Source organism: Dama dama, chromosome 20, assembly GCF_033118175.1.
Source record: "Dama dama isolate Ldn47 chromosome 20, ASM3311817v1, whole genome shotgun sequence".
Taxonomy (NCBI): Eukaryota; Metazoa; Chordata; class Mammalia; order Artiodactyla; family Cervidae; genus Dama; species Dama dama.
The window spans coordinates 95,915,690-95,943,169 of record NC_083700.1 but is presented as its reverse complement, the minus strand read 5'-3'; the positions used below and the strand labels follow the sequence as shown (position 1 = coordinate 95,943,169).

General features: G+C 40.3%; 1 protein-coding gene across 1 annotated transcript in view; it reads left to right on the top strand.

Moving 5' to 3' along the window:
• The window catches only part of LOC133040322 (cytochrome P450 4X1-like), a 42,593-nt gene extending 18,761 nt beyond the window's left edge, over nucleotides 1-23,832 (top strand). Inside the window, exons 2-12 of the mRNA XM_061120047.1 lie at nucleotides 734-875; nucleotides 2,101-2,145; nucleotides 3,565-3,692; nucleotides 6,646-6,773; nucleotides 6,859-7,013; nucleotides 14,181-14,287; nucleotides 14,925-15,112; nucleotides 19,920-20,053; nucleotides 21,444-21,508; nucleotides 22,314-22,393; nucleotides 23,214-23,832. Coding sequence (XP_060976030.1) covers nucleotides 734-875; nucleotides 2,101-2,145; nucleotides 3,565-3,692; nucleotides 6,646-6,773; nucleotides 6,859-7,013; nucleotides 14,181-14,287; nucleotides 14,925-15,112; nucleotides 19,920-20,053; nucleotides 21,444-21,508; nucleotides 22,314-22,393; nucleotides 23,214-23,382 — 1,341 coding nt within the window. The 3' untranslated portion in view covers nucleotides 23,383-23,832. The remainder of the gene's footprint in view (nucleotides 1-733; nucleotides 876-2,100; nucleotides 2,146-3,564; nucleotides 3,693-6,645; nucleotides 6,774-6,858; nucleotides 7,014-14,180; nucleotides 14,288-14,924; nucleotides 15,113-19,919; nucleotides 20,054-21,443; nucleotides 21,509-22,313; nucleotides 22,394-23,213) is intronic.
• The last annotated feature ends 3,648 nt before the right edge of the window (nucleotides 23,833-27,480 follow it).

Sequence of the window (27,480 nt, the reverse complement as noted above, 5' to 3'; positions counted from 1 at the left end):
CTTTTCACTTTCCTGCATTGGAGAAAGAAATGGTAACCCACTCCAGTGTTTTTGCCTGGAGAATCCCAGGGACAGGGGAGCCTGGTGGGCTGCCATCTATGGGGTCGCACAGTGTCGGACACGACTGAAGCGACTTAGCAGCAGCATCAGCAGCAAGATTTCCACACCTATATAAATGCGCCTTCTACTATTACAAGGGAAAAGAATTGGGTTTTCTTTGCAGATGGAATTGGCAGATTTTTAGAGAGCATTTACTATTAACTCATGAGAAAAAATAAGTCATCAGTATTTATAGAAATGGAATGGTGAGCTGGATGGTGGGTCGTGTTCAATCTACTAACGTTTTTTCCTTCCCACCTAAAAACATTTTTTTTCAGCTTCTGGACTCCACTCCTAATCTAAGTGTGTGATGCTGGCAGGTGAGGCAGAGTGTGTGACTCTATTGACTGCACCTTCTCACTTGGGGAAACAGTTCACAATATGTATCATTCAACAGGAACATTGTCTGGTGATACAATATATTATATTGAAAAGATGAATATACTGTTTGGTTAGAAAATTATACTCTAGGCTTAGAAATCCCAAGGAAAGTGTGTTCACTTACCTCCAGAAAAAGTGTCAAGCCCCTCTACCTGTGGAACCTCATTCAGGACCTGAGCTCAACTTGTGTCTATAGAGGGGGATGAGTCCAGGCTGGCTGACTTCTTACATTTCTTTCACTTGTTCATTGCAGTTATTTAAAGATGGTAAAATCGAGACCCTTCAGAAGATTGTAGAAAAATACCCTTGTGCGTTTCCTCGCTGGGCTGGGCCCTTTCAGGCATTTTTCTATATCTATGATCCAGACTATGCAAAGACATTTCTGAGCAGAACAGGTAAGAAAAGAGATGAATCTCAGGGTCCTAATCCTTCTAAGAGTGATATGACACAACCCACAGGCAGGATTCTAAAGGAATTCTGAAGCAAAGATTGGTACTGGGCCTTTAAGAGACACTGGCGGAAGTGTGGAGAGGTTTCCCACCAATCCTGAAGGGGATTCCCACATCCCCCTTGTCCCTTGTCTTGTTCAGACTTCCATGGACCGTTTTAGGGCAGTGTATCTTAAAGCCTAGAAGATACCATCAAATCTCCAGGGCCTTCCTTTCCTTTCTTGGTTTTCTGACTTCAGCATCAGTAATACTCCCCATCTCAGCCCCTTTCTTGGGTATAAAGTCTCCAGGAGAAATGTTCCCAGGGTAGATTATCTAATACCACAAAATTCAAATGTCCAAAAAAAAAAAAAAAATTCAAATGTCCAGTTTTTGCTCTCCCAACTTTGTAAAGCTAATGATAGGCTCAGCTTCTTTGTGCTATTACCTCCCTTGCGTGCAAGCATGTGCTAAGTCGCTTCAGCCATGTCCGACTCTTTGCGACCCCATGGGCTGTATCCTGCCAGGCTCCTCTGTCCATGGGATTCTCCAGGAAAGAGTACTAGAGTGGGTTGCCATGTTCTTTTCCAGGGGATCTTCCCGACCCAGGGATTGAACCCACATCTCTTAAGTCTCCTGCATTTCCAGGTGTGTTCTTTACCACTAGCACCACCTGGGAAGCCCCGTTACCTCCCTTACTCTTAGTAAAACCTGATAAAAACAGCCTTTCACTGAAAACCTCCGTGTCTCCCAGTCCCACAGCTCTGATTTGTCTCATCTTGAAAAGGACAAGAGCTGTAAAACACCCTCATGTTAGAGTTCAGGAGAACCCTTTTAGGGTTCTCCTTCTCCGGGTTCTGCAGGTCCCGGCTCTAATAGTTAATTTGCTTTCCAAAAAAGATGTGATATATTGTCCCAACTTCCATCCTGGACACTTTGCAACCTTTGGGCAATCTCTGTTTCTGCTGGAGGAAGCAGAAACAAGGAAAGAATCTGGATTTGTGTACCTGTCTGCCTCCTGGAGCTGCTGTTGTCAGCTTCCTGAGCCAAGACAGTCAAGGGCTGTAGGGAGTGAGCCCCTGGCTCCCTTCTGCTCACTGTTTGTGGTTAGTTTAGGCAAACGAAGAGAACCTTCCCCAACTTTGGTGATTTTCCTCTAATGTTCTTTTGTTTCCTCTGCTTGACTCTGCAGATCCCAAGTCCAGCTTCCTGTATAAGTTCATAATTCCAAGCATTGGTATGTATGCGCAAATGAAGGAGGTGACCCACTCTTTCTTGAAGCCCATTTGTATAGTAGAGCTTGCCAAGAAAACTCAAATTAGGGTTCAAAAGTATTGAGAATATGGTAGATCTATACTACAAGTTTTCTAGGGGGAAGGTCAAGAGGAAGCCCTAAGGTTAGCACAGTGCAACTTCCTAGGAATCCTCCTTGTCAATATCTCTGCCAAAGTCTCATTTGCAAGACAGCCTGTCTGTAAATTTGTCCCATCTCTTGTCTTTAAAACTGCAGCCTTACCATCCACATTCTTTATTTTATTCTTTCTTCTCTCTTGTTTTCTCAGATCTTTCCCTTTCTTTTTGGAGTTTCTGTATTTCCATATGCAAATCAGTAAAGTTTTGCTTCCAACTGCAGTTTGAAAATATTCCATGAGCAGACAAATTAAGCGTTTTAGTTCTATAATTGGCATTTATGTTAGACAAGCAAGGAATTAAATGAAAGAATATAGGTTTTGGATTCAGAGCTACTTGAATTTGCCCTTCCCCTATCCCTACTTACTAGTTGAGTGATCTTGGGGAAGTCATCTAATTTCTCTAAACCTCTGTTTCCTCATCTTTGAAAATGAAGATGAGAGTAACATCTCTGGGCTATTGTGAGGATTGAATGAAACACATATTTTCATTTTAGCCATTTTAGTGTAATGGCTGGCATCGTATCAGTGTTGGAGCATGTATCTATTGCAAGCCTGGCATGTTATAAGCACGCAATGAATGACGGCAATTGTATATTAATAAACTCTAAGGTCCTTTTAAAGCCAAATCTTCACCTCTCTGGTAACAGAAGATTATGAGGCCTTAGGTTTGATGAGTATTTTCACTTTGTATCACTTACAGATGTGAAGCACAGACCAACACTGAAGGACAGGATAGCCGAAGACAGACTTAAACCTCTTATCTAGTTGCTTGTGAATTTTGTGTTCAGACAGCAGTTTATGGATTGGTTTGGAATAGAGAGGAGATAAATATTTGTTGTGCCTTTACTGGGACCAAGCTAGGCGCCTTATGTATATGCCTTTATTTAATCTGCACAGTGACCCAGTGAAGTAGGTATTTATTATCACAGTTTCTCATTGAGAAAACCAAACTCCAGGGAGGTTACATGACTTAATTCCTACCAGGTGGTAACTGGTGATTTCAGGGTTAGCATGCTTATCCGGCTTCAAAACTCAGGGTCTTTCTTACAGTGCTAAATACATCCATCCCAGGTGTAAGCATCAAAACTCACTTCATCCTTAATGTGCGAGCACTCCTTTGCCATTCCACTGTGTCCCCACTGTCAGTGTACCAACGGGCACTCCATGATGTCTGTGTTCCCCAGCTGTCCTTCCCCATCTCACCTAATAAAATGGCATGTGGTTTTTGCCTTTTATCTCTCAAGGAAAAGGACTAGTGAATTTGGATGGACCCAAATGGTTTCAGCACCGTCGCCTACTAACTCCTGGATTCCATTTTAATACCTTGAAATCGTTTGTTGAGGTGATGGCTCAATCTGTGAACATCATGCTGGTAAGTGAAGGGATAAAAGTGCTCTGGCATGTTGCAAAATGCTACAGTGAATGTATCAGAGATCTGTTTAGTGGGTAGTGAGAGTCAAATGGGGATGATTTCTAGAAATTAGCCAGTGTACAAGTACCCACCGAGCAATGAGTGTCCGTGTAAGCCTTTGCTGTTGCTCTTTGGATGATAAAAGAAGATGAAGATCTGGTCATCCATCTTAGGTATATTTTGAGATCTTATGGCAGTAAACCAAGTACCAAGTGGTAAGATTCAGATGATAAGTGCTGTGGTGACAAGTAAGGAAACTGGAAGCAGCTATATTAGCTTCAGATTGAGAGGAGACTCAAATTTACTATGAAATATGAGCTGGACTTGAACATGTGGATAACATGGATGAGGGCATTTTAGGCACAATGAGTTAGCAGGAGTAAAAGTTGGAAGGTTGGAATAGACTTGCCTGAAGGTCATAAAGGACCTAGAAAGAATGTGTCTACATTGAAGTCGCAGATGTGAGTTTCCTCTTGCAGGTAGTGGAGTATCATTAGGAGCTGACCTGTGCTCTTCCAAAGGGGCAGAAGGATGTTGCAGAATATTCCTGTGGGTGGTCCCTGATTTATAAATGAGTTCCATTCCAAAATTCCCCTTGTACATGGCATATTTTTGATTTTTAAATTGTGCACACTTGAAGATAAGACAAGTAATTCATTAATACAGTTTCATCATAATGCTTCAAACACCACAAACAGAGCCAAAGTTGCCCTCCACCTACATCTGCAAACCTATCCCTTTCCCAAAAGAGAACCACTGTTGCTACCTGGTTGGCTGGGTCCTCAGCCAAACTCATAAAAGCAGATTTAACCTGAAATTGACTGGGATTGTGATGAAAATGTCCACTGTGCTTTCTCAAGGCAGAAGCCTAGAAGTACAGGCTAGAGAGGAAGGGGGCATGCTTTCTAAGTCTGGTGCTGTGCAGTTTTATGCACAATTGCAAATCAGCCTGTGGTGATATTTGAGTTTATCAACAGTTTGATGAACCATTTCTATCTTTCTTGCTTCTCAGTTGCATATTTCCCCAAGACTCCTCTTACAGCCCCTCCCCTGCTGAATTGTTGCAAAGTATCTCCGGAGAGCCTCTTTTGTTCTCATTTCTTCTAGACTCCCTTTTTTCGGTATTCCTGTAGCTTTCATCTTCTTTTATTTATTTTTATAGAATTCTCATTGAAATATAATTGATTAACAATATTGTATTAGCAAGCTCAGTTTTTGTACTCAGTAAAACTTACATGATCCTCAGTCATGTCTGACTCTTTGCAGCCCCCTGGACTCTAGCCCTCCAGGCTTCTCTGTCCGTGGACTTTTCCAGGTAAGAATCCTGGAATGGGTCGCCATTTCCTACTGCAGTGAGTCTTCCCACCCCAGGGATCCAACCCGTGTCTCTTGCATCTCCTGCATTGGCAGGTGGATTCTTTACCACTAGTGCCACCTGGGAAGCCCTCAGGATGAAAGCAACTGACTAAACAATTGACACTTGGGTAAAAGATTTTTTTAAATTTCTTTGCCTTTTTTTCTGTGGCCTCCAAATCCTTAGCACCCAGCTGTAGGCATGGGTGCTCAACAAATCGAGCTTGATCTAAACTTAAAACATGTAGATTTATTTGTGTTTTTTACACAAAGAATGCTTATTATCATGAATACATTTTCAGCAGGGAACTCTGAGACAGTTTAAGGCATAAACATCTTGGGTAGTGGAAGTGGGTCATTTGGGGGCAGAAGTAGAGTGAACACAGGCAGTGCTTGGCTGAGAGCCACCTCCCAGCAGCTGCTCCTATTCACTGCTTACCTCTGTTCCCCACTTCTAAATCCAAAAAATTTATTTTTAATTCCTAGTTTATTGTTAAGTGTAGCTATAATGGTTAAGAGTAGTGATAGGTGAGGTATCTTGCAATCTGGGGACTGAAGAAGGAGGAAGCCCTGGGGAGAACCCTTGTTATTATGGGTCTTGTGTGAGATGATCTCTTTTACTGGAACCCTGATCTGTTCTAAAACAAGAGTGGTGATAATAATTGGAAGGCCAAAGATAGTTACCTCAGCCATTTACCAGATACCTGGTTTGTTCCATGCTTTTTCTCATTTGGCTGGGTGCGTTTTTCCCTTCCTCATGCCAAGTAAGCACTTGGCTTATTTATGTGAAAATTAGTAAACAGAAATCTCATTTAAAAAGGAGTCAGGAGGCCAGAAAGGGGAGCTCTCACATCCTACCACTAGAGGTCAATTGCAGACCCAATCGGAAGAAACCTACCTCTGCATGTCCAACAGGAAGAAGGCTACTACTTTACCCTCCAGCAAAAGAAAAGAAGAATTTCTCCTTACCCACAACAGCCTGGTTAATGAGACTATCACAACTTGGACAATGAAAAACCACTGCACTCTAATTTCCCAGTTTCCTTCAATGGACTCTTTGTTTATAACAGCTCCCCCCAACTCCCCCTTCTCCTCTATAACTGTTCCTGTCCTTAGTTCTCCTGACTTGCCCAGGGGACTCAGTGGTGAAGAATCCACCTGCAATGCAAGAGATGCAGGAGACACGGGTTTGATCCCTGAAGTCAGGAAGATCCCCTGGAGGAGGAAATGGCAACCCACTCCAGTATTCTTGCATGGGAAATCTCATGGACAGAGGAGCCTGGTGGGCTACAGCCCATGGGGTCACAAAGAGTTGGCCACAACTGAGCACGCACGCACCATGATTGCATGTCGTGAGTTTCAGTTTTTTGCTGTGCGTAAATAAACCCATTTTACTGGAGAAATAAGGGGCAGCTATTTCAGGTTAACATTTACCTATATGACCTTCGACCCCTGCTAAGTCAGAATTGTCTCTGTCACATGGTAAGAGAAGCGTCAGGGAGAAGCCTTCAGATAAAAGCATTTTGATGATGATGATGTTGATCTTGACTTCCTGTGCCAGGATAAGTGGGAGAAGATTTGTGGCTCTCAGGATACACTTATGGATATCTATGAGCACATCGACTTGATGACCCTGGACGTACTCATGAAATGTATTTTCAGCTGGGAAACCAACTGCCAAACAGACGGGTCAGTTACAGGAAGGGGAAAAAAAAAGCCTCGTTCGCATTATCTAAGTCATTTACTGACATATTTTCTCCACTCTCTCTTCTAGCTCCCATGAAGATTATGTAAAAGCCACAAGTGATGGCAGCAATATCCTTATGCAACGCGTGTACAATTTCTTTTATCACTATGACCTAATTTTCAAATTAAGCCCTCTGGGCCACCGCTTGCGGGAGGTAAACAAGATGTTGCATCAGCATACAGGTATTTCTTGAGTTTGGATTGTCCAAGTCCATACACTGTCATAGTTGTATTGTATCTCTCTAGAGGAACAGTTCTCAGTGTGAAAAGAGAAAGAATTCTGTCTTAATGGAGGTTTTATAGGAACACTGCTGAAATGAAACAATTCGTGTACAAGAGTGTGCTACATCCACAGTAATAGTCTTACCTGAATTTTTCTACATAGATGAAAGTGAAAGTCACTCGGTCGTGTCCGACTCTTTGCGACCTCACGGACTATACAGTCCATGGAATTCTCCAGGCCAGAATACTGGAGTGGGTAGCCTTTCCTTTCTCCAGGGGATCTTCCCAACTCAGGGATTGAACCCAGGTCTCCCACATTGTGGGCGGATTCTTTACCAGCCACAAGAGAAGCCCTTTCTATATATGACACCATCTTTATTATATGCAGTTTTTATTAATACAAAGGTAACGTAGCAAGTGGGCACTTAACACTTTATGGCATACATGGCATGGCTTTTTGCATAGTGATTGTCATAGTAATGGCAGGCTAAAAATATTCAGGCAACATAGGAATAAATGGAGGAAGAGAGTAAACATGGACATATGTCCGAAGAAAGGACCCCCTGGGGGCCTGTCCAATGGGTATAAAGCAGTTATGCACGATGAATAAGTTCTAAAGATCTGCTGTACAACGGTACCTCTAGTGAACAATATTGTGCACTTAAAGTAGGGAGATCTTGTTAAGCATTCTTACCCCAATAAAAAAATAAAAGAAGCTTCATTCGAAAATAAATAGTTTTAGCAAAACATAAACGTAAAAGTTGAAATCGATGAAGTTTTTAAGCCATTCAACACTACTTTTCATGAACACCAAAAGAGAGAATATTTATCAGGCCATTAATTAATCCTTCCTCAGCTCCACCACTGAGTAGCAGTATGACTTTGGGCAAGTTACTGCTCTGTCTCAGGGTTATCTGTAAAATGAAGACTGAAAAAAAAAAAATCTATCTCATTGTTTTGTGATGATGATTAAATATGTTAATATATGTAAAGCACTTAAGACAGTGCCTGGAACTGAATAAATGTTAAATATAAAATATATTTGTTCCAAGAAACTTGCAGCACACACCTACACATGCATACATATGGACACACACAAATATAGATATTATAAGGACATACAGATAAGCAGATTAGAAATCATCTAATATACAAATGGGCTTTCTTTATAGCAGTAGTTATCAAACTTGTTTGTATCATGGCCCACACCAAAAATATTAATATTTAATATTGGAGGAAACAGGAGTGGATTTGGAGGCATCTACACAGAACTTAGTGAAAAAGATTATTCACGTTCTCTTGCTATTGCATAATTATGATGAAAAAACAAAATGCAGAACCTTAGGGGGAAATTAAATGTTAAATTGGTCAAAAATAAAAACTTTTCAAATTTCAAATTTTTCAATTAGTCAAATTTATTCATATTTTCTTTTACTGCGTCTAGATTTTGAGTGATAGTCAAAAGCCTTCCCCTATTCCAGAATACCTCAACTATGGCACTAATGACATTTGGGGCTAGCTAAGTCTTTGTTATCCAGACAGTGAGACGCTGTCCAGCGCATTGTAAGATGTTTAGCTGCATCCCTGACATATACCCACTTGATGATAGTAGGACTCTTGATAGAGTTGCTCTAATATTTCCAAATGATTATCCAATTGTCCCATTACCATTTATTAAAAAGTTCCATCTTTTCCAGTCAGTTTGAGGTAACCACTTTTATCATATTCTAATGTACTTGGACCTATTTCTTCACTTTCTTTTCTATCCGTTGGTCTATCTGTGTGCTAAATCACACTGAATCAATTAAAGAGACTTTGTAGTATGTTTTTTTAATTAATAAGGTAGTTTTCAGGGGGTTTTAGGCTTATAGAAAAATTGAGCGGAAAGCACAGAGTTCCCAATATTGCTACTTCTTCACCACCCCTATATACATACTTTCCCTCATTAACATCTTGCATAACTATGGTGTATTTCTTATAACCGGTGAGCCATTATTATTTTACATACATATTTATTTATGTTTGGCTGCACTGAGTCTTCACGGCTGCACATGGGCTTTCTCTAGTTGTGGCCAGCAGGGGCTACTCTCTACTTGTGCTCCGTGGGCTTCTCATTGCAGTGCCTTCTCTGGTTGAGAAGCACAAGGTCTAGGCACATGGGCTTCAGTAGTTGCGGCACTTAGGCTCTGTAGTTGTGGCTGGTGGTGTCCAGAGCACAGGGCCAGCGGTTGTAGCACGTGGGCTTAGCTGGCCTCTGGCATGTGGGATTTTTCTGGACCAGTGGTGTCCCCTGTGTTGCAAGGCAGATTCTGAACCACTGGGCCACCAGGGAAGCCCTCTTGAGCCCCTTATTATTAACTAAAGTCCATAGTTTAGGGTTCACTCTTTATGTGTACACTCTCTGGATTTTGACAAATATGTAATGATATGTTTCCACCATTACAGTATCATACAGCAGAGTTTCACTGCCCTTAAAATTCCCCTGTGCTCCACCTACTTAGCCCTCCTTTCTTTGTGCCACACCCCTGGCAACCACTAATTTTTTTACTGTCTCTATAGTTTAGCCTCTTTCGTGTCATTAACTGGAATCACACTGTATGTAACCTTTTTAGATTGGTTTCTTTCACTTAGCAATATGCATTTAAAGTTCTTCCATGTATTTTCATGGCTTGATAGTGCATTTATTTTTATTGTTCAATTATATTTTATTGTGTGAGGGCTTCCCTTGTGGCTCAGCTGGTACAGAATCCACCTGCAATGCGAGAGATCTGGGTTCGATCCTTGGGTTGGGAAGATCCCTGGAGAAGGGAAGGGCTACCCACTCCAGTATTCTGGCCTGGAGAATTCCATGGACTGTAAAGTCCATGGGGTCGCAAAGAGGTGGACACGACTGAGCGACTTTCACTTTCACTTATGAGTGTATCACAGTTTGTTTACCTATTAAAGGACATCTTAGTTGCTTACAAAAAGCAAAGTTTCGACAATTTTGAATAAAGCTTCTATAAACATTTGTGCACAGGTTTTTGTGTGAACTTAAGTTTTCAGCTCCTTTGGGTAAATACCAAGGAGGATGATTAGATATGGAATGGCAAGGATAAGTTTAGTTTTGTAAGAATCCACCAAATTATCCTCCAAAATGTTCCCTTTATTGTAATGTCTTTATTTGGTTTTCATACCCACTGGGGTTCTTGGTCTTCCCCAAGCAATAGAAATTGACTAGAAGCCAGACAAGAAATTCAGTCAAGTCTTCACTGGGGCTCCCGGAGGGAGCAGAAACAAGTGACAAGCTCCCTTGCTTGGTCCCCAAGGCAGGTGGCTGAGCTTGTTTCTTACATGGGATGACGATAGGAGTGTGTCCAGAGGTCTGGCTGGAAGGGTGGTTTAGGTGGTTTGCCCATCTTTTGTGTTGTTGAGTGCAGGGGGCTCTGCAGAGCACCCTGCTTTTTCTCCTGACACCCAGTTTTTGCTCCAGGTCCTTCAAAAACGGCAGGTGAGTTTTGGTTTTGTTTTTTCTTTTTTATATCTTTTGGTTCAGAGTTTGCCCTAACTGCACATGCACACAATAATTTTTAGTCCCATATAGTTTCTTCATATATGGTAGCTTGAGAAAAGATGTGTCCAGGTACAAGCTTTTCAGCCCTGCAGCAAAGGGTCCTAGTTCCCAGGCCTGTCTCAGTTTAGGAGTGAGAATAATGGCTGGTGTCATAAAATAAGTCAAGAAGTACTCCCTCTGCTTCTATTTTTCTGGAAGAGATTGTAGAGAATTGGCAGGATTTCTTTCCTAAATGTTTGGTAGAAATCACCAAGGAAATCAACTAGGTCTGGTCTGTTCTGGTTTGGAAGGTTATTAATTACTGACTCAAACTGTTTTATAGACAAAGGTCTATTCAGATTAGCTATTTCTCTTTTGACTTTTGGCGGATTGTGTCTTTCAGGAAATTGACCCATTTCAACCAGGTTATCAATTTGTAAGCATGGAGTTTTTCATAATATTTCTTTATTCTCTTTTTAATATCCATAGGATCAGAAGTGATGGCTCCTCTTATATCTCATAGTAGCAATTTTATCTTTTCTCTTTTCCTTAGTTAACCTGGCTAGAGATTTATCAACTTTATTCATCTTTTCTAAGAACCAACTTTTGGTTTCATTGATTTTGTCTCTATTTCTTATTTCAGTTTTATTGCTCTCTACTCAGATTTTTATTATTTCTTTTCCTTTAGTTAATTTGGACTTAATTTTTTTCTTCTTTTTTTGTTTCCCAAGGGAGAAGCTTAGATTATTGATTTTAGATCTTTCTTCTTTTCTGATAATTCTTTTAATGCTATACATTTCCCTTTAAGCACTGCTTTCACTGCATCTCACAATTTTGATTAGTTGTATTTGAATTTTCATTAATTCAAAATATTTTTTAAGTTTCTCTTGAGACTACTTCTATGACTCGTGTGTTATTTAGAAGTGTGTGGTTTACTTGCCAAATAATTTGGAGTTTTCCCATTATCTTTCCATTACTGATTTCTATTTCACTGTGGTTTGAAAGCATACATCCTATGAGTTCTATTTTTTAAAGTCTAGATTATGGTTTATGGCCCCAAATATGGTCTATGTTGGTCAGTGTTCTCATGTTGAATGAGATATTCTATAGTTGTCAAATAGATCCAGTTGACTGATGATATTGTTCAGTTCAACTATATCCTTGCTTGTTTTCTACCTGCTGGATCTGTCCATTATGATAGAGGGATATTGAAGTCTCCAACTATGATAGTAGATTTATTTATTTCTTCTTGAGTCCTATTACTTTTTGCCTCATGCATTTCGAGACTCTTTGTTAGGCACATGCACATTAAAGATCATTGTCTTCTTGGATAATTGACCCCTTTATCATTATGTAATGTTCTTCTTTATCCCTAATATTTTCTTTTCTCTGAAATCTCTTCCATTTGAAGCTAATATTGCTTCTCCAGCTTTCTTTTGATTAGTTAGCATGGTATATCTTTCTCTATCCTTTTACTTTTAATCTATGTATATCTTTTTGTATTTAAGGTGGGCTTGTAGACAACATGCAGTTGGATCTTGTTTTTTAGGTGCATTCTGACCTTCTTTGTCTTTTAATTGGTGTAGTAAACCTTTGATGTTTAAAGTGATTGTTGATATTTGTTGCTCGGTCACTCAGTCTTGTCCGATTCTTTACACATGGACTCCAAGGACTCCAGCACACCAGGCTTCCCTGTCCTTCACTATGCCCCTGAACTTGCTCAGACTCATGTGCTTTGAGTCGGTGATGCCATCCAACCATCTTGTCCTCTGTCATCCCTTCTCCTCTTGCCTTCAGTCTTTCCTAGCATCAGGGTCTTTTCTAATGAGTTGGCTCTTTGCATCAGGTGGCCAAAGTATTGGAGCTTCAGCTTCAGCATCAGTCGTTCCAGTGAATATTCAGGATTAATTTCCTTTAGGATTGAATAGTTTAATTTCCTTGCAGTCCAAGGGACTCTCAAGAGTCTTCTCCAACACCAGAGTTAAAACGTACCAATTCCTTGGCACACAGCCTTCTTTATGGTCCAATTCTCACATGACTACTGGAAAAACCATTGCTTTGACTATACGGGCCTTTGTTGGCAAAGTAATGTCCCTGCTTTTTAACATGCTGTCTAGGTTTGTCATAGCTTTTCTTCCAAGGAACAACTGTCTTTCAATTTCATGGCTGCGGTCACCATCTGCATTGATTTTGGAGCTCAAGAAAATAAAGTCTGTCACTGTTTCCATTATTTCCCCATCTGTTTGCCATGAAGTGATGGGACCAGATGCCATGATCTTAGTTCTTTGGATGTTGAGTTTTAAGCCAGGTTTTTCCCTCCCTACTCCTCCTATTTTTAGTAGCATTATTTTCACTTTTAATGCTTATGTGTTACTCTTTTGTCCACATCTTTATGCTTATTTTATTCTGATATCTAGAATTAAATCTTTGAAAGGCCCACCTCAGCTATTTTAATAAAGTTTTTCCAGTAATTTCTTGGTTGGATGAAACTCATCCCCTATCGATTCCTCAAGATGGGCTTCATGAGCAAAGCATTTTCTGAGTTCATATAAGTTTCTAACAGTTTTTTGGTAGACTTGATCCATGAAGGATCGTTTTCCTGGATAAAAATTTTGCCTCACACTTTGTTTCCTTGAGTGTTTCCTAAATACTCTAACCTTGTCTTGGTTTTTCTTATTTTTCTTGAGAAGTATGATGCTAGCTTAATTTGTCATCATTAAAAGTCATTTGATATTTTTGTCTAGAATCTCTGAGAATTTCCTTTTCTCTGCCTTTAATGTCAAGTAGTTTTATTAAGATATATATATATATATATATATATATATATATATATATATAGGAATTGGTTATTCTGTTCCAATTTTTCCAGGCATAGTATGAACCCTTTAATATGTAGATTTAATTTTTCTCTTATTCCCAGAAAGTTTTCTTGGATTATAATTTTAAACATTCTGTTCCATATCTTTTTTCCTTTCAGCCCTTTCAGTTATATATAGGTTGGCATTTCTTTGCTGGTCTTTTTCTTTTCATTCCATTTCATGTGATAATTTTTCCATGAAAATGAAAGATTAGACTGAGAAAGAAAAGAATGATTGGTTACTTGCACCTACATTTTTTTATTATTTTAATTATATTGCCTACTTAGTTAAAGTATATTTTTGTCTGTTGCGTTTGTCTTTGGAACTTTGAACAAAAGTTGTCATTTGATGGTAAAATACACATCTGCATAAATTAAGTATTACTCAGTCATGTCTGACTCTTTGTGACCCCATGGACTGTAGCCCACCAGGCTCCTCTATGGGATTCTCCAGGCAAGAATACTGGAGTGGGTAGCCGTCCCTTCTCTAGGGGAGATCTTCCTGACCCAGGGATCTGACCTGGGTCTCCTGCATTGCAGGTGGATTCTTTAACATCTGAGCCACCAAGGAAGCCCCCCTGCACAAATTAAATCTATTTAAATTAATGTACTCACTCTAACTTCAGGAAATTAGGCAAGATTTGAAACTATCCGGGGGTCATGGCTTGTTGTGTGATTTATTTTACTTTGATTGACTTTTCTGTCACTTTGGCAATGGGGAATATTTATTCTACCCTAGACAGGCTAGTCAAGGATAGAAGAAATTCTCCCAAGGATGAGAATAAGCAGGCTAACACCCAGAAGAGGAAGTACCGGGACTTACTGGATATTGTCCTTTCTGCTCAGGTAAGTCTTTCAAATTCTGAGCCTACTCATGTATCTAGTTAATTGTGTGGATAGTTAGATGAGAGGGAGGACAGAAAACAAAAACCAAAATCTTTCAAATTCTGAGCCTACTTATGTATCTAGTTAATTGTGTGGGTAGTTAGATGAGTGGGAAGACAAAAGCAAAACTGATCAACTAAATTTAACAGTACTTTTGAACTGATGGTTGGTGCTGTACAGTTTGAGATTAAAAACTGAATTCTACAATTCTGTCACTAGAGGGAGTCAGATAAGACTAAATTTTTTACAAATTCAGCAGGATTTGGTGATTATCATAAAGATACATGGTAGTTCAGGGAAACACGGGAAAGTGAATCACAGGTTAAGCTGATAAAACAATGAGGAAGAGATGCTGAAAAGTCTGGATAAATCTGACAAAATGATTGCAGGAACTCACTGCGGGGCCTGCTTTTCTTATCTGTCTTTGGTTCTCCTTTATGCTCTGGACAAAGCATGACTCTATATATTTGTTAAACTGAATAAAAATGAAAACTCTTATTTGATAGCCAGTTTTTCCCCCTAAAACCATTATTTTGATTGGGGCTTCAAACATCTGTAAACTGACACTGCATAAAAATATCTCTACTATTCTTTCTAGGCTGAAAATGATAGCTTCACAGATTCAGACGTTTGGTCCGAGGTAAACACATTCATGTTGGCAGGGCATGACTCTGTATCAGCAGGCATTTCCTGCCTCCTCTACCAGCTAGCTCGGCACCCTGAGCATCAGGAGAGATGCCGGGAGGAGATCAGAGCCATCCTGGGGGATGGGTCTTCCATTACCTGGTAAGATCTGCATCCATAAACATTTCCTCCTTGTTTTCCTCCTGGGATTTTGCTTTATTCTTTCCTCTTGGTGATCATAGTGTTTCATGTACATCCATACATATGTATGTAGAAGAGGCAGGCTACTATTGTTCTGTTTTTCTAGAGGGCCCAAAATTATCCCTTTTTCTTTTATAGTCACTTATCTGTAAGTTTTCTATTTCATTGTTTTTTAGTCAGTGTGTGTGTAAAAGGTCCTATTTCTTTCTTTCTCTCAGGCCCTGGTGCTTTGGAAATAGGGATATGATCTCCCTAGATTTGCATCCACAGCTTGAATGGTAGGACTCAAGTGAGGCTGTGTTTCTGAAAGACCTGAGAGAACATCTGTATTTCTAAGCCTCATTGAGACGGTCTCTCCCATCCCCTGTTCACTTCTCAGGATGGACTTTGGACTTAGAACAAAGCAACAAACATTCTCAGTCCATATTTGCCAAACTCAAGTACAGTGTGTACCATTTAAGTGCTGGAAGTGCAACTGAAAGTCACTCAGTCGTGTCCAGCTCTTTGTGACCCCATGGACTATACAGGCCAGAATACCGTGGGTAGCTATTCTCTTCTCCAGGGGATCTTCCCAGCCCAGCGATCAAACTCAGGTCTCCCACATTGCAGGCAGATTCTTTACCAGCTGAGCCACCGGGGAAGCTTTAGGTACTGAGGCACTATAAAAAGGTGCCAGATTTGATGTGGGTTCTGCCCTCAATGAGCTCATGTTCTAGTACAGAAGACTGGTCCCCATATATATATATATATTTTTTTTTTTTAATTGTAAAAAATATTTATTTCTTTCTTTTTGGCTATGCTAGGTCTTCTTTGCTATTCACGGACTTTCTGTAGAAGCGAGCAGGGGATGCTCTCCATTGCGCTGAGCTAACTTCGGTAGTTGCTGCTCGCAGGATCTAGAGCACTGGCTCAGTCGTTGTGACGCACATGGGCTTATGAAATCTTCCATATCCATGGCATATGGAATCTTCCTAAACCAGGGATCAAACCTGTGTCCCCTGCGTTGGCAGGCAGATGCTTATCCACAGCACCACCAGGGAAGTCTGATCCCCATATAGTTGATCGCAGTATAACATGGTGAGGATAAGGAGAGAGATTCACATTAGTGACCACAGAGATTTAGAAGACCAGAACCTAATCTGGCATGGGAGGCTCAGGAAGACTTATTGGGAGATCGGACATTTAAGCTGCCTCTTACACGATGGGTAGGAGTTAGTCAGGTGGAAAACTTCGACTCCATTTGGCTAGACTTTGAGCACATCTTTCTGTTAGTGAAGCCCAGGTTACAGATTTGCTCGTCAGACATACTGTTTGCCAGGAAAATGCAGCCATTGTATTTGTTTTGTTGGTCAAAGAAAGAGATGCTAACAACCCAGCCCAGTGACTAGAGGGAAAACACCATGTTTCAAATGCAAAAGTTAGCTCGATTAGAACATTTGTAAAGGAAAATATGAATTGATATAGGTATAGCAGAGATCTCACTTTTTATAATGAAATACTAGTCATTTCCTACCATAAGTCAAAGGTCTAATCTACATAGCACCAGATGCAGTGTTGACTAATAAGTTTTCATTCACTCACTGAATTTAGAAACAGTGTATATCACTTCCAAATATTAATCAGATATTTTAACCTCGATTAGGGTAGATGTATATACACAACTCAAATATTGGCCTTCTTATTCTTGTTTGGCCTATGTGAAATGTGAAAACTATAAGGAAATCTTTGCCAGGTGATACAACAAACTCCAGAGAATCTGTTTGCTACCATTTATTTTAATGAGAGAAATGGCAACCATATTATAGAGAATAAAAAATGGCCTTTCATTACATTTAATGAAATTTGTACAGAACAGTCCAAAAATTTATAATTCTAATAAAGCCACACTGCAAAGAGCAAATTTCTAAAAAAGTTAGAAAGTTGTTCAGCATCTCCATTTGCCTGCTTGTCAACCTATTTCTGCATTGGGTTAAAAGGCCTCTCAACTTTTTGCACCAGGACTGAGACGGACAACATTATCTTTCTTAAGTATGAAAAGTGCTCGGTTAAGCAGAATTCCTCTTCTTATTCCGAGCTCGAGGAGGCAAGTGTTCAAAATTAAAATTTCACATTAATGAATGGCCAAAGCCTGCATTCAAAATAAATAATCAGAGAAATAAATAAAAACACCTGAAGCAAAAAGACCAAATGTACACTGTCATTTTACGGAACCAACCTGACTATCTATGATCAAATAAAAAATTTACTCTTCTCCCACTGATACTTCAAACTTGTGTGAGCAAGTACTTCTCCTCACTGGGGTGAAACTGTGAGTGAATCTCATAGTGTTTCCATCCATTTAAATCACAAGAGCAGTCTCATTTCAATGATTAAGTTGTCTGGTCCAGTGTAATAATAAAAACTTGGAATTGTTATCCACTTGGAGCATCTCCATGTATTTCAGCTCAGTACTTCTCTGGGTCTGGAAGCCAGAGGTGAGTGAATCAGTTGTCAGTTCAATTCAGTTCAGTTGCTTAGTCATGTCTGACTCTTTGTGACTCCATGGACTGCAGCACACCAGGCCTCACTGTCCATCACCAATTCCCAGAGCTTGCTCAAACTCATGTCCATCGAGTCAGTGATGCCATCCAACCATCTCATCCTCTGTCATTCCCTTCTCCTCCTGACTTCCATCTTTCCCAGCATCAGGGTCTTTTCCAATGAGTCAGTTCTTCACATCAGGTGGCTAGAGTATTGGAGTTTCAGCTTCAGCATCAGTCCTTCCAATGAATATTCAAGGCTGATTTCCTTTAGGATGGGCTGGTTGGATCTCCTTGCAGTTCAAGGGACTCTTAAAAGTCTTCTCCAACATCATAGTTTAAAAGTGTCAGTTCTTCAGCACTCAGCTTTCTTTACAGTCCTACTCTCACATCCATACATGACTATTGGAAAAACCATAGCTTTGACTAGACAGACCTTTGTTGGCAAAATAATGTCTCTGCTTTTTAATATGCTGTCTCCATTGATCATAACTTTTCTTCCAAGGAGCAAGAGTCTTTTAATTTCATGGCTGCAGTCACCCTCTGCAGTGATTTTGTAGCCCAAGGAAATAAAGAGGCGGTTGTGGTTGGCTTCTGCTCACTGACCCTTCTAGAAATGGTCCTGGGAGGGAGAAAGGGTGAGGAGAAGGCAGCTGGTACTGTTGCCATCTTGCCCTTTAAACTTGGTGCTTCCTTTAACTCTCAATGAGGTTTTTAGAGATTCTCTCACTGGGACTTTATGATGATGATTCACGCGGCAAAGAAATTCTTGTCCTTCGAGTGTCCTTCAAGCTGGTTCAGAAGCTCTCCCTCTTGCTGGTTCACTGGCCCATAGGACTCACTATAGGGTTATTGCTTTGTCCCTGCTCCTTTCCCTGCCTCTCTGTCTGTTGTGAGTCATGGCCTTTCCTATTAGTTCTGTTCTTCCCAGCCTCTACGGAGCACATGTCAGAGCATCTACTGTTATCTTCTTTAATCCCCTCTTTGCTAAATATGAAGGGAACCCCCCTCCAGCATTCTCCACAGCACTCCAGCATTCCAGCAGTTCTTTGGAAGGATCTTTTTTCCCTCTCAAAACTTGGAGGCCTCCTCTCTTCATTCCTTAGCCATTCCTTGATTTATATGATGAGCTAAATGTTGCAAAACATTTTCAGAAATCTTCTCAGCAAATCCTTTACCAGTAGTTCAGTGCTTCACTTTATTATGAGGATATTTGGGGTTTTTTCCAAGTAGAGTTGATTTATAATGTTGTGTTAGTTTCTGGTGTACAACAAAGGGACTTTACTTTTTAATATTCTTCCCCTCACTTAACCCCTGTGGTAACCGTAACTTTGTTTTCTTTGATGATGCTAGTGGTAAAGAACCCACCTGTCAGTGCAGGAAAGGTAAACAGATGCGGGTTTGATCCCTGTGTCAGGAAGATGCCATGGAGGTGGGCACAGCTACCCACTGCAGTGTTCTTGCCTGGAGAATCCCTTGGACAGAGGAGCCTGTTGGGTCATAGTCCATAGGGTCGCAAAGAATGGGACACGACTTAGCACACACAATCATAAATTTGTTTTCTTTGACTGTGAGTCTGTTTCTGTTTTGCAAATAAGTTCATTTATATCACGTTTTAAATTTCACATGTAAATGATATATATATGTCTTTCTCTTTCTGACTTACTTCACTGAGCATGATAATCTCTAAATCCATCCATGTTGCTGCAAATGACATTGTTTCATTCTTTTATGACTGAGCAGTTTTCCATTGTGTATATATAGCACATCTTCTTTATCCATTCATCTGTTCATGGATATTTAGGTTGCTTCCATATCTTGGCTCTTGTCAATAATGCTGCTATGAACACTAGGGTGCATATATCTTTTCAAATAAGAGTTTTCTCCAGATATATACCCAGGAGCGAGATTGCAAGATCATATGGTGGCTCTGTTTTCAGTTCTTTGAGGAACCTCCATACTGTTTGCCACAGTGGCTATGCCAGTTTGCATTCCCACCATCAGTGTAGGAGGTTCCCTCCCTTTTCTCCACATTCGTGGTGAGGATGTGTGGCACCTGTGTTGTTCCTTGTCCTCTGGGACCTCAGCTGATCCTGAGGCAGAAAGTGTTCCTTTTTAACATTCTGTTACAGAAACCAATGGGTAAAAGAACTTTGACCAGGAGCAAAGGTTGAATAGAAAAATATGTCAGTATTTACAAACTGAATATGGAGTCTGAGTTCCCTGTGTTCCCTCTCTTGTACTCACAGGGACCAACTGAGTGAGATGTCATACACCACAATGTGCATTAAGGAGTCACTCCGCTTGGCACCTCCAGCTGTGGCCACTTCCAGAGAGCTCACCAAGCCCATGACCTTTCCAGATGGACGCTCTTTGCCTGCAGGTCTTTGCATTCTTTTCCTAAGCAGTTTCTAAAGACCACTGACTCCTGGGGACCACAGTGAAAAAGACCAGAGGGATTCTCAACTCTTGGAAGAGTCAAAAGACAAACCTCAGGATAGCTGGCTTAGGGTTGGGCACCTGTTAAGTTCTCAGTGGGTAATGCCTTGACCAGATGTGGGTTTCTGAGACTTTCCTAAAGGCCCATAGTCATTTGAAGCAAAGCTATGAACAGAACCTTTATCACCAGAATCCCAACTCAGGGTTTCTTCTGTTATGGGACATTGTTTCTAAGCTAATCCTGGCTTGGCTGCATTTGAGACCAGGCAAGACTTCATGGGAGGTGAACACTTTTATCTTTATCTAGAAGACCCAGAGAGGGTCTTTGTCTTCATCATCATAGTAATATTACTCTAGTAAGTATGCAGCACTTAAAAGTTTACATAGAGCCTTCCAATAGATTATCTCATCTTTTTCACCTTGGAACATGCTCTTAGCAGACGCTTATATGTGTTTTGCAGTTTACAGAGCACTTTCAGATGCTTTTGGCATAGCCAAAACCCACTTGGGGGATCCCAAAGTGCATTGAGCAGAGCTAGAACTTGCTCAGAGGTTCCACGTCTGGAGCCCAGTGCTCTTCAGAACAACACAAGTACCTGAGCAGGGCAAGTGGGAGGCAGAGAGATCACATGAGACACCCTCCACTTAATCTGCTTCAGTGTTCAATTAACTCTTGCCCTGAGGATCAAGCCAACAGGATTGCTTGTATCAGTACCAACAGCCTGTCACTTACTGTCCCTTTGTTGACAGATCTAGAATTACTTTACCAAAATCATTTCTGACAACCAAATAATCCTCAAATTATCTCACCTCTGTCTTTTTTCCTTTTTTGTTTTTTAAATTTTATTTTTGTTTCTTCTGTCTTTTTAAAAATCCTCATACTACATGAACATTTGCCAAAATTCCCTACTTCCATTTTATGACCTGCACCAACAGAAACTTGTCGTTGGATCTGCACAGTGGAGGTACAATCTTGTTCCTAAATGTACCTAAGCTGTTGTGTCTGGATACTTTATAGTCCATAAATAGATATATAAACAATGTCTAGGGATAGCGGAAAACATAAACACAGGCTATCATTTTGACATGATACCAAGAGCTCCTTAAGAGAGAATCAGGTGTTAAATAGATCATTGATTTGAAAACTAAGATGCCACCGAACCCCATCTTTTTATGGGTCCTTCACTGCTGGCATCAGCTATCACAGTCCACAGAACTCTGCCAGGAACTAAGTCTTTCCTTGCAAAAAGAAAAGTGTTACTGAAGAGCTGTATAAAAGGAGCTTACAACTTGCTCTTTTTTCTGCAATCTCTTTTATTTCCTTCCTTTCTCAGGAATGACCGTGGTTCTCAGTATCTGGGGTCTCCACCACAACCCTGCCGTCTGGGAAGACCCAGAGGTATGACTGTCCCACTCTCCAGATTTCCTTTCAATGCCTTTTATTGGTCAAACCCAACAGGAAAGCCCGTAGGTCAGTTTGGAACCCAGAGCAAGGTGGGAAAGGGAGGAGAAAGGATCTGAAGAGGCAAAAAGAAGTTTTGTAGCACACCTGAGTCTCTTGAAACTCCAAACACAATGTGTGCAGACACTTCCTTTTTTATATGCTGCTAGTTTCAAACGTGTTATGTGTAATGGGAAGTTGGACAACTGATCACGTAGGTCATCTTGGCTTGACTTCTAAATAGATGCACTCGTACCTTCAAAGTGAAAATACTACCACCAGTCATGGTATTTCTGCTTTCCTCTTGCCTAGTCTGGGTAGCAGACTAATCACCTGGGAGACCAGACAAGGTCGGCAGGTCTAGAGTTGTGCTGTCCAGGGTTTAGTGCAGTTCCGTTCAGTCACTCAGTCGTATCTCACTCTTGGTAGCCATTAACCACATGTGGTGTGGAGCACTTGAAATGTGGCTGGTTAGAACTGAGATGTGCTGGGAAAGTAAAATTTTGCAGCTGTAGTACAAAAAATAGGAAATATTTTCTTGAAGTAATTATGTATATGAATTCATGTTGGAATGATCAGATTTTCTGTTAAATACATTATTTTATAAAATTCATTACCTCTTGTAAAAATGTGGACACCAGAACATTTGAAACTACATATGTGGTGCATGGATATTTCTGTTGATCAGTGCTAAGCAGTAGCTTCAGAAATGTGTTAATGGTGGTGTTTTGGGGATGGTCGTGGGGTTACCCTCTCATTTCAGGTCTTTGACCCCTTGAGGTTTTCCCAGGAAAATAATAAAAGACACTCCCATGCCTACTTACCATTCTCAACTGGACCAAGGTGAGGACTATTTGAAGTTTTTAAAAACACACACAAATGTTTACTTGGGAACAGCCTTCTCTCTTCAGCCCCCCAGCTCTATAAGTTCTTCTATAGAAACTTATCTTCTCACCTGACCATGAGGCAGATCTTAGTGCCTGTTTGAGCCACTGAAAGGGTCAATTAGTTTCACGAAGAGCAACACCCTTTGCTATGGCATCCTATACAGCCATGGCTCAGAAGGCTAAACAGCAAGGCAGGCTGTTGCTCACGGGTTCGATGCAGGTTCACTCCCAATAAAGATGAGATGATTCTTTTTCAGAAAAACAGTTATTTCATCTTTTATTTCATCTTTATATTAGAATCTTAAATTGTAAGACACTTGAAATATGCATCATGATGATTCGATATATGCTGTGAGAAGATTCCTTCCCATGTAGTTCATTAACATATTCTTCAGCTCACATACCTGTCCTTTTTTGTGTGTGAGAGCACATTTAAGTTCTTCTTTCTTAGCAAATTTCAGTTCTACAATACAGTGTGTTACCAACTATGGTCATCATGTTTTATTATACATTAGAACTTCACGGTGGGTGGGGGTGAGGAGGGGAGGAACAATTCTGTGAGCAGCTCCAAGTGCCGCCTTGTTTCGGAAGGGAGTCAACTTGAATCTTCCAGCTCACATTCTTTCAGGGAACAAGGTAAGTCCAAAGTCCAAAAGCTGGTATGGAATTTCATGTGAAAATGTATTGTTAACATCAGACTTGTTTTTCTAGTATCTTATTAAAGAGTCAGAAGGAGTGTCAGTTCTTCAAGTCTCTCTTTCTCCTGGTGTCTGCAGGAACTGCATCGGGCAGAATTTTGCCATGGCTGAGATGAAAGTGATCGTTGCCTTGATTCTGCTCCGCTTCAAGATGACAGCAGAGCCCACCAAGCCTCCTGTCTTCATGCCCTATATTTTCATCAAACCCCAGAATGGGGTCTACTTGCACCTGAAGAAACTCCCCTAATGTTAGAGCCTAGGATATGATGATTATACACATTTTGTGTTAAAGTTAAATTACAGCTTAAGGTCCAGGAAAATAGAGAGTAATCAAAGTATGGTAACATAGAGTGTCACCTAGATCTGTTTCTGTATGATTCAGAAATCTTCTCATCCTTTCTGTTTGATTTTGGTTATTACTGATGCCAAAAATCAAGAGTTTTGTAAGTGGCTCCCATCTATTTTCTGCTGTTTGAAAATCTCTTTCAGAATTGCACTCATAATAGATGACTGTATGCTCATGATAAAAGATTTACAACACTAGAAAAGCTATGGAGTAAGAAGTAAAATTCTCATTTCACATAGCCACACCTCCCTGCCCAATCCTACTGCTTCTCCGAAAAACAGAATAGTTTGGGATGCATTCTTTCAGACTTTTTCCTGTACATTTCATATATGCATATGTATGTACGTGTTCTTATCTATGGGATCATATCCATATTGTTCTTGCTTTTTTCACTCAATAAAATACATCTCATTTCTAATCATGACTTCATGAAATTCTGTCATGTGAATATACTATAATTTTTTTAGCTCTTTTCCTATTATTGGAGATGTCATTTTTAGTTTTCAAAACATGCTTATTGGCCATTTATGTTTATCTTTGTTTTGTTCTCTGTGATGTATATGTCATCTGTTTATTTCTCTATGAAGTTATCTTTTTCTTACTGATTCATGTAAGTTCTTTACATATTGTGGATAATAATCCTTGATTATAACTTTTCTTTGTAATTTTTCCCCCATTCTTTTGCTTTTTGAAAATTGCATTGTCTCTTTGCATAAAATTGTCTCTTATCATATGGGACTTCTACATTTTCATGAAGTAAGATATGTAAACTTTTCTTTATGGTCTATGGGATTTGAGTCTGGGATAAGAAGGTTTTTGTTTGGAATATTATCAAGATATTCTACATAGTTTCCTGATGCTAACAACTCTTGTGAAGCCTGAACAGGAATTTCTTAATGATTTCAAGATTCACCACATATTTGATGTATAGGTGCCAATATTTGATACATATTAGATACTCAGTGGATTTTAATAGACATGGTCCCTGCCTTCATGGAGTTTCTATTCTAAAGTGGAAAATGGTTACCAAGTAGATAAATACAAATTGTATTAATACTGAGTGCCATGAAACAAATGAGTGGGCTGAGCTAGACAGTAATCCAGTGGAACTTACTTTTTTTCACTTAAGTATAGTTGATTTACAATGTTGTGCCAATCTCTGCTGTATCAGCTTTACACATATATACATTATTTTTTAAATTATTTTCCCAGATTTTTCCCAGGAAAATGAAATGAAAGTTGCTCAGGCATGTCCAACTCTATACAGTCCATGGAATTCTTCAGGCAAGAATAGTGGAGTGGGTAGCCTTTCCCTTCTCCAGGGGATCTTCCCAACCCAGAGGTTGAACCCAGGTCTCCCCCATTGCAAGCAGATTCTTTACCAGCTGAGCCACTAGGGAAGACCAAGAATACTGGAGTGGGTAGCCTATCCCTTCTCTGGCGGATCTTCCCAATTCAGGAATCAAACCAGGGTCTCCTGCATCTCAGATGGATTCTTTACCAGCTGAGCTACCAGGAATGCCCCTTCAAGCTGTGTAGGGGTGTCATTAAGGGATGGCAGTTAGGTTATCCCAGGAGATTGGATATAATTCCCTATGCTATACAGTAGGACCTTGTTGTTTATCCATTCTAAATGTAATAGCTTGCATCTGCCAAATCCAAACTCTCAGTCCATCTCTCTCCTCCCCTCCCTTCCCCTTGAAACCACAAGTCTGATTTCTATGTCTGTGAGTCTGTTTCTGTTTAGCAGACAGGTTCATTTGTGCCATATTTTAGATTTCACATATAAGTGATATCATATGGTATTTATTTTTAAGGGGAATTTACTTTAGATGGGGTTGTCTAGAAAATCTTCTTTGAGAAGGTGACATTTCAGTTGAAACCTGAAAGATGCTAATGGAAGTTAGCCCTCCTTTTCCTCATGTGCCTCGTAGCAGCAAAATTATGGCATGTAGCTGGACAGTTTAAATAGCCCTGAAACATGATCCCTGCCAAGTAAAAGCAAACTAATCTTAACAATATGGGTAGCAGTAAGTGGAAAGAAAGCACTGATCACATCAATAATAACCCACTCTAACAAGAAGACCCCCAGACAGAGAGACCTAAACCAGGTAGAAATTTCTTTCTCTCTCACATTAAAGTCTCAGGGAGGCAAGTGATCCAGAGTTGGTAGCATGGTTTGCTCTACAAGACTGTCAAGGCATCCAGGCTGCTTCAGTCTTCTTCTTCTCCATCTTCAACACTTGGCTTTCACTTAATGATCTGAGATAGTGGCCAGCTCCTGCCACCGCATCTGCCTTTGAGCAAGTGAGAGGACATAAGAGGGAATGGGAAGGCATGCATCTTTCTTTTTGAAGACCTTAGCTGGATATTGTATACATCCCTTCTGCTCACAGTTCTGCCTATAACTGACTTCCTCCTTTAGCTGAAAAGGAGCCTAGGAAATGTGGTCTTTCACTGGGACCATGTGCTCAGCTAAATCTATTGATATTTCTGTAAGAGTGGAGAAAAGATGTTGAATGGATCTGAGTCATCTCTGCCACAAATAGCCTACTGTCTATGGGCTAGGACAGATGTTTTAAAAATAGAAACTATATCAGAGATACTGCTGAGACCATGAAGGGTGTCATAGCATATAGAATTTAGTAATTAAAGGTCTATGAACTATGGACGGAGTTTCGTGACATTGTACAGGAAACAGGAATCAAGACCATCCCCAAGAAAAAGAAATGCAAAAAGCAAAATGGCTGTCTGAGGAGGCCTTACAAATAGCTGTGAAAAGAAGGGAAGCAAAAAGTAAAGGAAAAAAGGAAAGATATACCCATGTGAATGCAGAGTTCCAAAGAATAGCAAGGAGAGAAAAGAAAGCCTTCCTCAGTGATCAATGCAAAGAAATAGAGGAAAACAATAGGATGGGAAAGACTAGAGATCTCTTCAAGAAAATTAAAGATACCAAGGGAACATTTCATGCAAAGATGGGCTCAATAAAGGACAGCAATTGTAGGGACCTAACAGAAGCAGAAGATACTAAGAAGAAGTGGCAAGAATACACAGAAGAACTGTACAAAACAGATCTTCACGATCCAGATAATCATGATGGTGTGATCACTCACCTAGAGCCAGACATCCTGGAATGTGAAGTCAAGTGGGCCTTAGGAAGCATCACTACAAACAAAGCTAGTGGAGGTGATGGAATTCCAGTTGAGCTATTTCAAATCCTGAAAGATGTGTGAAAGTGCTGCACTCAATATGCCAGCAAATTTGGAAAACTCGGCAGTGGCCACAGGACTGGAAAAGGTCCGTTTTCATTTCAATCCCAAAGAAAGGCAATGCCAAAGAATGCTCAAACTACTGAACAACTGCACTCATCTCACACGCTAGTAAAGTAATGCTCACATTTCTCCAAGCCAGGCTTCAGCAATACGTGAACCATGAACTTCCAGATGTTCAAGTTGGTTTTAGAAAAGGCAGAGGAACCAGAGATTAAATTGCCAACATCCGTTGGATCATTGAAAAAGCAAGAGAGTTCCAGAAAAACATCTATTTCTGCTTTGTTGACTATGCCAAAGCCTTTGACTGTGTGGATCACAATAAACTGTGGAAAATTCTGAAAGAGATGGAAATACCAGACCACCTGATCTGCCTCTCAAGAAACCTGTATGCAGATCAGGAATCAGCAGTTAGAACTGGACATGGAACAACAGACTGGTTCCACATAGGAAAAGGAGTATGTCAAGGCTCAAAATCGTCATCCTGATTATTTAACTTATATGCAGAGTACATCATGAGAAACGCTGGGCTGGAGGAAGCACAAGCTGGAATCAAGATTGCCAGGATAACATCAATAACCTCAGATATGCAGATAACACCACCCTTATGGCAGAAATTGAAGATGAACTAAAGAGCCTCTTGATGAAAGTGAAAGAGGAGAGTGAAAAAGTTGACTTAAAGCTCAACATTCAGAAAACTAAGATCATGGCATCCAGTCCCATCACTTCA